Consider the following 11,577-nt stretch of genomic DNA (forward strand, 5'->3'; position numbering starts at 1 on the left):
TCTGCTTTCTTTGATAGTTGAGCTTCACTGCTTCTAAACACAATTGGTTTTACTTCGCTGACGACTTGGCGACCTTCTGGATCACTTCAGTGATCGCTTCCGTCCGCTGTTACACACCTGTAGTCACTCACCACGGGATTATGCCCAGGTACTCGACAATTGACTTATTTTCTTAGATTATTTACTAGTAATCTACTTGCGTTAAACTCTGTGTCGTATAATAATTCCAAAATCAGGCCCGTCTGGCGCGCAAACGAAGTGTTACTTAGACGTTGTTTGTTTTTTCTAACGCTAGATTGCTTTTCGATAATTTTCAGCTGTCAGAACAGTCAGTTTTAGTTACTTTATTTATATATCGGCAGTTATTTTGGGGAAATTTTTTAGTGGTAACTGACGATAACTATTCCGCCAACAAAGCTCACTTGTTAAATTATCGATTTTTGCTTTTTTTTTCTACTTCCGGTTTTCTCATTTCAGTCCGTAGTTCAGTCATTATTCATTCGACGCACAAACAAACCACATATTCGTGATCCTCGTTAAATTTGTGGTAAAGCTCATGTTTTTATTTTTACGTACGCGTACTTCCGGTTTTGAAAATTTTCCTGAACTATAGTTCAGGAAAATTCTCGATTTTGGCCAAATTTTGGATTTCGTTTAAATCACACCTAATCGACCCCAAATTTCATGGAGATCACGAATATGTGGTTTAATTTGACGACAGCTCAAAGGTTAAGGCGCTGTGGTTACTTCCGGTATACTTCCTGATTTTTTTTTTTTACTAGCAAGTGAGCTTTGTTATTTGTACAGTTCAATATTGTTAGGTAGATTTTAAGCAATTTAAAGCGGGCCTTTAAAGTTTTTAGCAAAAAAAAAACAGACCAATGTACCTATATGTACTATGTGAATATTATGTAACTTTTATTGGCATGTCAATAAGAATTTTGTTGTCTTTATTCAGGTAATGCAGATGAGATGTCAAGAAGATGGAATTCCGAGACTCGTCATCAACGTGGATCATCGCGACCGGCACCAAGATTCGTCATCAACGCTGATCATCGTATTGTTTCGTTATGTGTTAGTTAACCGTTAACCCGTTGGCTGCCACGCCTTTGTTCTCCCCTAGCTCCTTAGCACGGGCCTACTAGAGGCCTCCTAAAGCCGTGCATTCCATCCTCCCTTGTCACCGTGTCAGCCCGGACTTGTCAGCAATGGCAAGCCTAACCTTGGTCATGGATCCTTCCGACATGGCGCGTAGAGAGTAGAAAACAACCTACGGGTTGTACGGTGTGGCAGCCAATAGGTTCGCTAATTGTATGTGTGTATGAATTTATGTTATGTTTTTAAAAAGTGGAGGAATTGTGGGTGGAGGTGGGACAATATAAGCAATTCCATAAATTAATAAAAATGTTAATCATTTCTGTTAGTCGGAAGCCAGCTATAGCCGTAGCGGTGAACGTGCGAGTCTGGTTCGGTTGCTCTCAACTTATTTGAAATTTTTTTGTCTGTATCGTAAGTGCAGCTAGCGCTCGAATAAGCGCTCTAATTTAGAACTGCGAGCGCGACATTAGCCTGCGGCTATGGTGACGCTAACCTGCTCAGCTCTCGGTCAATTTGTCATCCCTTCGCCCCCTTTACGCCTTTACTTCATAGATTAGGACCGCAAACGTTAATCACGCGACCTTACCACAGAAATTTGTCGACTTTACCCTCTTTTTTTAAAAAATTTATGACATTTTACCACGCATTCGATTAGTTATTATCTGAGGACAAGTTAGACTCCATGCTTTAGCCAAATCTTAAGGTAGTTAATTGTAATTTTATTCAAATATAGCTTCAATGGCCTGATAATGGTTTGTGAATTGTTGCACTAACTTATAGTAAAAATTGTCGGATACTTTGTTTTTAAAACAATAAAAAATTCCCTCCTAGAAGTGCTGCCACCTCTGAATCCTTCGGTGTACTTCATGGCGAGTTTGCCAATTTACCTTGAAGAACAACAGTAGATCAGTTGCAACAGGTTGCAAGTTTGCTTGCACGCATGAGCAAAAGAGAAACGACTGGGAAACGTGACCACGTGTTAATAGGTGTTATTATGTAGGCCACTTCAGGAGAAATTTTTCATTTCTTTCCACGCATTTAGTTTACATTGTGACTCTTATTTTTAGGCTTGGCAGCATACTTACTGGAAAAATTGTAAACATTTTGCCTGATAATAACTGTTGTCCATGAAAATGTCTGAAACCTCAGAAGACATTATTGATATTATTGACTTAGTGTCTGACGATGAAGAGATAACACCATGCCAAAAAGCGTCTCGTCAGAATGTTCCTTCCTCAGAAGTGGAGAAGTGTCGTGATTATGTTTGCATTTCCTGTATCAATAAGGTACTGCACATTCCTCCTAACAAAATGTTTTATGATTTTGCTTCACTTCATTCCTGTGTTGTATCAATTGCAGTCTCTAACTGATCCTAGTGGAACCAGAGATTTAAATTGTATTTTGTGTACATTGTCGAATTCAGACACAGCAGAGTAAGTACTTGAACAAAGTTTGAAAGATTTTTGTTAATCGTGTACAGAAAATCTGTTGTATATTTAGGAATAAGCACCGATATTGGTGTTACATTTGCAATAATCTTGCATCCCATAATTGCCATACAGAAAATCATGAGATTGAAAACTATAATCATTACTACCACACACAATCTATATTGATAAAGTCCAATATGAAACAAACAAATTTGGCATGTGATGAAGCACTTCAAGATTGCCAGAAAACAGAAAAAGCTGTTGAAGCCATCATTGCTTGGATTAGAGTACTTCTGTTGGGAATGACTCAAAGAGATTCATCTAGCACTGATGCCTCTTTTCAGTGTCAAGTTTTCATCGCTCAGTTAGAATCTCTTAAAACAGCTGGAGTGTTTCATGTGGCAGAAGAAGAAGACAGTGGCATTCTAAGTTACATCAGTCAGCTTACCACTCAGTATGTAGTGCTGTAATTATTTGTTTAATCAATTTTTTTGTTCTTTACATTAGTATATTATTTCACTTCTTTCACTTGCAGTTTCACTGATAGATCAACTGAAGTTCAAGCTGCTCAAACGAAAATTCGTAATCTCCTCGAAAAATGTAGCATTCAACAAGAATCCAGTCAATCCTCACAATATTCAAATGGGGAATCTTCACCCGATCTGATCAACAAACTCACTACTGCCTTACACCACAACAATAAATGTAAAGAGACAGCTTGCTTTCCAGTCAATTCAATTAATTAATACTTTTTTTCCCCTCAGCTTATGTTGATGTCCTAATTTCACTGTTGAAAGAAGAAGAAAATCCAAAAAATGACCTTGAATTGGATTTGAGGAACAGCGAAACTGAGAATCCGAAGAAAGGCGAAAACATCCAAGAAAAAATTGATGAAATTCTCGGAAACTGTGATCCACTTTGTACGTATTGCTAATATTTACATTTTAGAGTTTACATTTCAAAACTAATTAATTTTCATTCCGGGGATTATAGCCTCGTGCTCAGGTAGTCTAGGACATCCCAAGAGACGAGCAGATGAAGAACCAGAATCGGATACTGCCAGGATTTATAAGAAAAGACGAGGATTTTCTAATGGAGAAATTGCCGATGATCAACACGTGCGAACTTCTCCTTTAAAAACTCAAAGCCATCAAAGTCAACCAATATCAACACCGTCTGTTGATAACACCATCAGCAAAGAAGCTGGTGCCGTGATTGGTTCTGGGATTAGTGTTGGCAATTATCTTAGCAAATTCAATGAAATCCGTTCTGATCTAGCGCAGAATCTCCAAGAAGCTCAGATTAGACTGAAGGTATATTCAAATGTTTTATTATTGTCTTGTTTTATTGTTACTAAATCGAGATTTGCAGATTCTTGAAGAGGGAGCGATTACGTTAGGAAATGAAGAGGCGAATCGACAGAAATTATCGAATCGCATCGCTGAACTTGAAGCCGATTTGGCCGCAATGGTTGAAAAGGTCAAATTGGCCGAAAACTCAGAAGCTAAAGCACGACAAGAAACATCCAATTTATTGAAACATGCAAAAGAAGTACAAGAAAAGTATGAAAAGGAATTAATACGGCATACTGCTGATGTTGAGCAGTTGAATTCTGTTCGAGAAGAGATGGAGCAGTTGGAACAGAATCATTCTCAACTTGAAGCCAGACTTGCCTTGCTCCAACAAACTTCCATGCAACTGGAGACTGAATTTATCAGTGATCGGACTAGCTGGCAGGCTGAAAAAGATCTTTTAGAAAAGGAAAGCGCTGAAAAAGATCAGAGATGTGCCAAAAGGAAGAGACTGATCGGTGCATTGCAAAATCAAATTACTTCCCTAAGTTCTCACATAACTGAAGTGAACCGATGTCAAGAAATATTAATGAGGTGCAAACTGATTTTTTTTGTTTTGTTTAAATATTCAAATTCTTAATTTGTGTTTTGATTATAGAGCGCTTAGTGGGGAAGATACCGATTCAACACTCAATTCCTCTGATAACGAAGTTGATATACATGTCATGAACCAACTTCTGAAAATGGTGCGCTGTTTCCGTCATGATAAGGATAATGCAGTATCACGATCTACAGTCCTGGAAACAGAATTCCAGCGTCTGAAAATGCAATTAGAAGAAGCGGAGCGCCAAGCTAACAAATTTCAGGTAATGAATTTTTCTTCGAAAATTTGAAGAAAACTATTAATTTTTTTGTTGTTGTTTCCTCTCTATAGACCACCTTAAGTGAGGAACGAGAAGAACGAAAGGTCCTTACCGATAGCCATCGGCTTTTAAAAGACGAAAAAGATAATCTTTCTAATCGAGTTGAAGAACTGAGCGTTAGAGTAAATGCTTTGGTATCTGAATTGGAGTCCCTGCAGAGCATCAATCAGCAGTCGTCTTGCGATCTGAAGGAGCTCACCGAGGAGAATGAAATGCTAAATCACCAAATTTCTTTATGGAAGGCGAAAACTGACATGTTGCAAGAAAATGCTGAAAAGATTAGTAAACAGCAATCCAACGAAGAACCAATTAAAAAACAGAGCAAAGATATCAAGACGTTGGCAGAAATGAAACAATTCAATATGCAATTGATCACTGTAAAACTTGAATTAGAGCAAGCAGCTGCAGCAGCCAAAGAGGATTCAGAGAAATCAAAATCAAGGTTGGTTGAAGCTCTTGCCAAATTTGACGAAAAAACAGCCAGTGAATCCGAACAAGTCACTCAGCTACAGCAGATTGCTCTCGAATACAAGACGCAGTATGAGAACCTCAAAGTCCAACATGACAACTTGATTAAAGAGCACGAAGAGATTTGCGCTGTCCAGACGACACGAATTCAGGAACTGGGTGCTTCGATTGGCAAGATAAATGAAGAACTGGAGGAATTCAAGAAGAAAAATTTAGTTCAAGAGAAGTTCAGAGGAAAAGTTCGACTTCTTATGGAAGAAAGAAGCTCAAGTAATCGGAATTTGAACAAAATGCCTCAGCTCGTCCCTATAAACGTGACACCAGTTTTACCATCAGCCACGTTATCTGATCATCCTCTGAAGAAAAATCAGGAGCAATTCAACTCATCATTAGAAGAAATCAACTCTCATCTGGCTGTAGCGTCCCGCCCTGATATTATTCCTCTTGCTTCTGCCACGTCTTCCGATTCAGAAGCCGTCAATGACGAAGCCACTTTCAATCAGGAATCAGACAATTTGTTTGATCGTGAATTTGAATTTCTCGTTCACACTCAAAACTGCCAGCATGGAAGGAAGGTGCCCAATGGAGAGGTATATTATTTATTCGATATTAGGTTAATAGCCTTCAATAATCACATTTTACATTCTTCTCTTTATTATAGCGCACCGTTTGCCTCTGCCATCCGCTGAAAATAATGTTGAAACACTCAACTTCATGTAATGCTGGCGAAATGTGTCCAGTACCTGATTGTTGGTTTTCACTCTCCTATCAATCGGAAGAGGTTTCCACTAAAATCGCCCGACTGGAATCTGATCTGCTGTTTGTGGTGGAACAAGCTGAATTAGCCGAAGAATCGGAAGCAGCTGCACATCAACAAGCTTTGAATGAAGTGAAGCGTGCTATGGAAGATCGTGAAAGATTCGAAAACGAGTTGTTACGACGAACTGCTGAAGTTCAGCAACTGAAAAGTGACTTGGAGCAAACCCGTTCTCAGCTAACAGTTGCCTTAGAACAACTCAACAGTAGAGCTACGCTCGACGAAATAAAAAATCTGCAATCTGGCAAAGAGAGTGCTGAAACTGAACTGAAACAAATCAAGAAAGAAGTGGAACAAATCAAGAAAAATGTGGAACATTTGAAGAAATCCGAAATTTCAGAAAAAGAAGAACGAGTTCGCGTAGCTGATGAAGAGATAAAGAATCTGCAATCTCACAAAGAAAAACTTGAAAAGCATCAAGAACAATTAGAACGCTCTCAAACCATATTGACCGCCCAGTTAAAAGAATCTCAGAAAATCAACACGCAGTTGGTTGCTGAAAAAGAAAATCTGGAGGGCAAAGTTCGTGCAGCCACAGAATTGATAAGAGAACTGCGGCCTTACAAAAAATTGAATCAAACGCAGCTAGAACAGATGAAGCAGTCTCACACCTCATTGACTGAACAATTAGCGAATTCTCAACAAAGCAATACACAACTGATTGCAGCAAATCGGGAATTGGAAGAACAAAATCACACTGCTGTAGAAGAAATAAAGAGAATGGAATTTCACAAAGAGATGCTTCAATTGGAACTGGAAGGAATAAAGCGACTAAAAAATGAATTAGTCGACCAATTTACCGAATCTCAGGTAACCAACACTCAACTAATGGAAGCAAAGATGGAATTGGAGGCAAAAGTTCGCGCAGCTGAAGAAGAGTCACAGAAGTTGCTCTCCGAAATGAATACTGATCTTAAGCAACTTAACGAAGCTCTCGATGAAGTTACTCGCTTACGCGAAGTAGGGGCTAAGTATGAAGGACTCAAGAATTGCTACAATAAGAGAAAACTGGAACTCGCAAGTGTTTTTCAAGAAAAGGAAAATCTTCGCCAGCAAGTTGATCAACTATCAATCGAATTGGAAGAAACCAAAAAAGAAAGTCAAGCGGATGAAAGAATACGTAAAAAACCTCGTCTTCTTGTTGTAACGGAGGAGACAAACACAAATCAGCAAACACCGCATCAACAGGATCAACAAAACGTTTCAGTGATGGATACGGCGACATCATCGATTTTGATGTCATGCAACAAGGTTCCAAACAAGAGTCAACAGCAAAAATCAGTTAGCACTTCTTTTGTGGCAGCACCTACTGCGGCTGTCGTTCCACCCTGGACCGGAACAATGACGACACAATGGACCGGAATTGATGATAGTGAAAGAGAGCCAGTTAGTTTGGATGTTGAGGACAATCCGATCAGCAGGAAATTGTTTACTACACGGCACAATGTCCTGAATCACGCTCGAAAATGTCCTTTAAGAATGAAAAAGTCAAAAGACAAGGTATTCAATCATTTATTTAAAGTAACTGAACGTTTAATTTTCTAAAAAGTTTCTCTTTTGTTTTCTCGATCAAGTGTCACGTTCCACTCTGCTTAGAATTGGCTGCCGTTTTGGATCACATAACGAAATGTAAGGCGGGTGCATCGTGCCGAAAAGCTCATTGTTTATCTTCTCAAAAGATAATTCCCTATTGGAAATTATGTAAACAAAAAAACTGTCCGCTGTGTTACGTTAATCGATCGGTAAGCCGGAAAGCAGACAAGTCTGAAGTTCTTGATAACAATCCGCCGCGCAGTCCGTTGCAGAAGCTTATGGATGAACGATTTTGTTCATCACAGCGCTTTGAATCCTTAGCGATGGCTATGTTGACCCAGCTTCACAACAGTTGGGAAAACAAGTTTGTTTACCCTTGTAATAACTGCAAATCGAAAGTGGAAACTCGATTCCGTTGTAACGTCTGTACATTCCCTGTTTTCGAGTTGTGCGTCCACTGCTACAAGAGAGACGGTCATTGTCATCAGATGGATGAAATGGGATTCGGTTTGGATGTTTGTTCCTCGAATGCAGAACAGACACACTCCCATAAAATTGATCTAGTTGCGCGTGGAATCCTGGCTTTGGCTCATTCGTTGAAATGCGACAAACTAAATTGCGATTATTTGTTTTGTGACAGAATGAAGATTGCGGTCAAACACATGCATAAATGCGAGATCAGTGGCTGCCCTTTTTGCTGTCAGCTGGTTGTGTTAATTATTTATCATGTCAAACACTCTTGCCCCAAGTTAAAATATCCTAGAAACAACTGTACAGTGCCGTTTTGTAATTTTTTGAACGGGATGATTGCTAGTACAACCAATGCGAGCATTAATTCAGCATTTGCAAACATCGCGTACGTGACAAAACCGAAGGATCCGGTCACTAAGGGTTGGAATATTTCTTCTATTAAGGAAAATCCTGGAGTTTCGGGAACTAACTTGGTGACCGTTTTACCTCAGCATTCACTAAAGGAAACTGAAACGAAAACACAGACCAATTCTCAGCTGATCTTGCCGTCCGAGTTACGTAAATACAGCGAATTTGGTGTCTACTAATTAATTCAAATGATGTGCTACTTAAAGAAATCAAGACGTTTTGGGATGTGTCAATACATTTTTCTGTTTTTCCCAAAATTTTAATCGTTTTTTTTTTTTTTTTTTTTAATTAATTGGTGTGTAAGTTTTCGATTATCGTTTTGTCATAAATATTTGTTAAGTTTCGGATGTAGCTGCCGGCTAATGTCGCTGTTTGGTTATTGTCATCCTCCCCAAAGAACAGCAGGATAACAAAAGGTCAAAAGCATCGAGAAAAGAGGAGCTTTAATTAAATACGGTGATGGATGCTAGAGGGTGTGCGTTCCCAACTGTCGAAAGTAAGTGTAAAAAAAATTTCCACCAGGGTACAGTCCGCATAACCGCTGCATTAGTTGTTAGGGCGCCGAAGAAGAAAGACCTCTCGTTAGCCTAATGCCAATACTAATCGTTTTGTGAAATTCAAAGAAAATCACTAAATCAGCATTTCTTTTTAAAACGTAAAATGGGTGATTAGGTTTTTATTTTTAGGCTATATTTTTAGAAACTATTTTTTTCTTAAATCGTATCAAATTGTTTCACTTATTTTCGTAGATTGTATTTAATAATAATCTAATAGCTTTAAACTCTGTGTCTTGTGTAATAATTTCTAAATCAGGCCCTTGTTGCGAGTCGCAAACGAACTCGCTGTTCCTTGTGCGTTTCTTTTGGCTAACGATGGCTTTATTTTTCAGCTACTTTGCACATCCTGTAAAAATGTATCGGCAGTTTTGTGTGGTAATTTCTTGGTGATGACTGACGATAACTATTCCACCAACAAAGATCACTTGTTAATTGTTTGATAATTGTTTTTTTCCCTACTAAATCTATTTCACGGAGATGACGAACATTTTTGGTTTATATTTTCGTTTTCCGTCCCACTATCGTCCGTGGATTGTAAGGGCTGTCAGTAGGTGGCTAAATATTTCAATGTGTTTAGGGATTGAACTATTCAGCCCTAGTGTGTAGAGGGATGTACTGGAGGGGGGAGGGTCACCACAGTTTTGAGACGAGAAACCATTTGTCGTTCTTTTATTTCCGAGACGCTGACCGATAAGGTTACTCCAGTCATTACTGCTGGGTACTTTCATTCCTGAAATTGTTCTTCATAAAAAAAGGTAATTCCTACTCTAATTCTTAATGTTTTCTACGGTCAATTTACGGGTAGCATGGCCTTAAATTTATATTAGCCATTTCAATGTGGCCATGCTTGTTGTACACTTTGTTAAAAATGTCGTCTCTTGCTGAGTGTTGCACGCTTCGTCATGTCAAAGTACTTTAGAACAGTACAAGTAATAATGTAGAGTAACTTAATGGTCCTATGACTGTTTCCACATTAAAATTCTGTGATGAGGTTTCTGATAGAAAATTGAGCTGTTTTATTAACAATTATCAATAATTAGTAAACTTAAGTTACATGTCATTGCAAATATTTTCTGTGATTTGTTATGTGAATTTTTTTGATTGAGAGATGCCCTTGAATTGAGCTTGAGAAGATATGAACTTTCATTTAAAATGATTTGAAAAGTGTCGATAACTAATCTAATTTATTTTGTGACAGGTTGGTGGAGATTGTTCTCGATGTGGAATGCCAAATCAACAAGATGAGATGAGATACCAAGCCTCTGTGAAGAGGCCTCTACCATGTTGCGATATGAAAATGTGCACACTAGGCAAGCTGAAATGGTAACATCTACTCGTAATATGACAACTTCAGTGGGTTAGCATCTTGTTAAATTTTAGTCCATTTGTGTTCTTTGTTCAGAATTTACTCGAGTTGGGCCTAAAATTCATGATTTAGAAGCAATTTGACAACTACCAACTGTTTCAAATAAGCATTTGTGAAAAAATTTTGATCACCTTGGGAAGAGTTACAATTTGGTTTATTTGAGAATTTTTACATAACAGAGCTAAAATTATCCATTTTATATTTTTGAAATTTTATTGGTTTATTAATGTACTTTTGGCTCTTGCTTTGCAGGTTTCATTGGTTAGCGAAAGTTTGAGCTGTTCATGGTTGTGATGTTTGGTGTGGCAGTCATTTTCTGATTGAGAGGTGCACTGAAATGGATCTTCTACAGACTTGCAGTTCAACATCATACTTCAATTTACCATGTTGGTGTCCATGCAGAGTTGAGCTGTTGTGCAAAATAATAGGTGTTGCCTTGCTTTCTGGTAATTTGTTGGTGTGTTCTTCTGCTACCTGTATCAATGTTGAGGTAATGCTGGATGAAAAGTTTTATTCAATTAATAACTAATTCTCTATTCTCGTTTCAGTTCAATCGAACGGTGCCGTTCCGGACTTCATCCATTGGTGAAGCTAAGAAGAGGTTGCTGAACTTAATTTGGTGCTGAACTTCAATAGATTGATAAATTATTTAGTCTTAGAGATTTTCAAATTCATATCTCTTCTCTCTTTCCCCAAGTAAACAAAATTTCCTCTTAGGTAGTTGTATGGATGGGGAATTGCAATAAGATTTTATATTTTCTGTGAGAAAGCTCAGTTAAACCTATAAAAATCTTGTGTACTGATTAACTTACATCTACCATAACAAATCTGAAATAATCAAAAATACCACCTTGTTACAAAATAAAAATTATTGAAATCATAACTACTGACTACTGCTTTTTTTTAAATCATGAAACCATAATATATTATTCACAATTATTTTTCATCAATCCAAACATTATCCAGCCCAAATTTTTAATAAATTTTAAAATTTGCTAAAAACAACCACCCATTTATTATTTTTACTAAGTCTTTTTCGCTAAAAATTGGCGATGTTCATTGATCCCATGTTTTTTTTGTTAATAAAATTAAAAACTATATTTCATATTATTTTACAATTTTTATTTATTTTAACACAACCACATATATATTTTATGGCCCCCAGGGAGGGGGGGGCCTGTGACTTTCCCAACCGCGATAATAACATGTGCCGT

General features: G+C 37.8%; 1 protein-coding gene across 3 annotated transcripts; it reads left to right on the top strand.

Annotated features, from left to right (window-relative positions):
- Window positions 1-1,959: 1,959 nt before the first annotated feature.
- LOC124207519 (restin homolog) lies at window positions 1,960-11,240 on the top strand. Of its 3 annotated transcripts, XM_046605028.1 has the most exons (16): window positions 1,960-2,094; window positions 2,166-2,384; window positions 2,458-2,531; window positions 2,599-2,982; window positions 3,064-3,233; window positions 3,293-3,448; window positions 3,522-3,841; window positions 3,900-4,414; window positions 4,479-4,686; window positions 4,755-5,801; window positions 5,873-7,528; window positions 7,603-9,095; window positions 9,575-9,752; window positions 10,196-10,320; window positions 10,616-10,853; window positions 10,912-11,240. In XM_046605028.1, exons 2-12 carry the CDS (start codon window positions 2,226-2,228, stop codon window positions 8,617-8,619), a joined length of 5,706 nt encoding a protein of 1,901 aa, XP_046460984.1. In that variant the 5' UTR covers window positions 1,960-2,094; window positions 2,166-2,225; the 3' UTR covers window positions 8,620-9,095; window positions 9,575-9,752; window positions 10,196-10,320; window positions 10,616-10,853; window positions 10,912-11,240. The 3 variants fall into 3 exon arrangements, with proteins under 3 accessions (XP_046460984.1, XP_046460986.1, XP_046460985.1); XM_046605030.1 differs by having other exon boundaries at window positions 7,603-9,752; window positions 10,196-10,354; XM_046605029.1 differs by having other exon boundaries at window positions 7,603-9,752; window positions 10,400-10,853.
- Window positions 11,241-11,577: the final 337 nt, after the last annotated feature.

This window comes from Daphnia pulex, chromosome 11, assembly GCF_021134715.1.
Source record: "Daphnia pulex isolate KAP4 chromosome 11, ASM2113471v1".
Taxonomy (NCBI): domain Eukaryota; kingdom Metazoa; phylum Arthropoda; class Branchiopoda; order Diplostraca; family Daphniidae; genus Daphnia; species Daphnia pulex.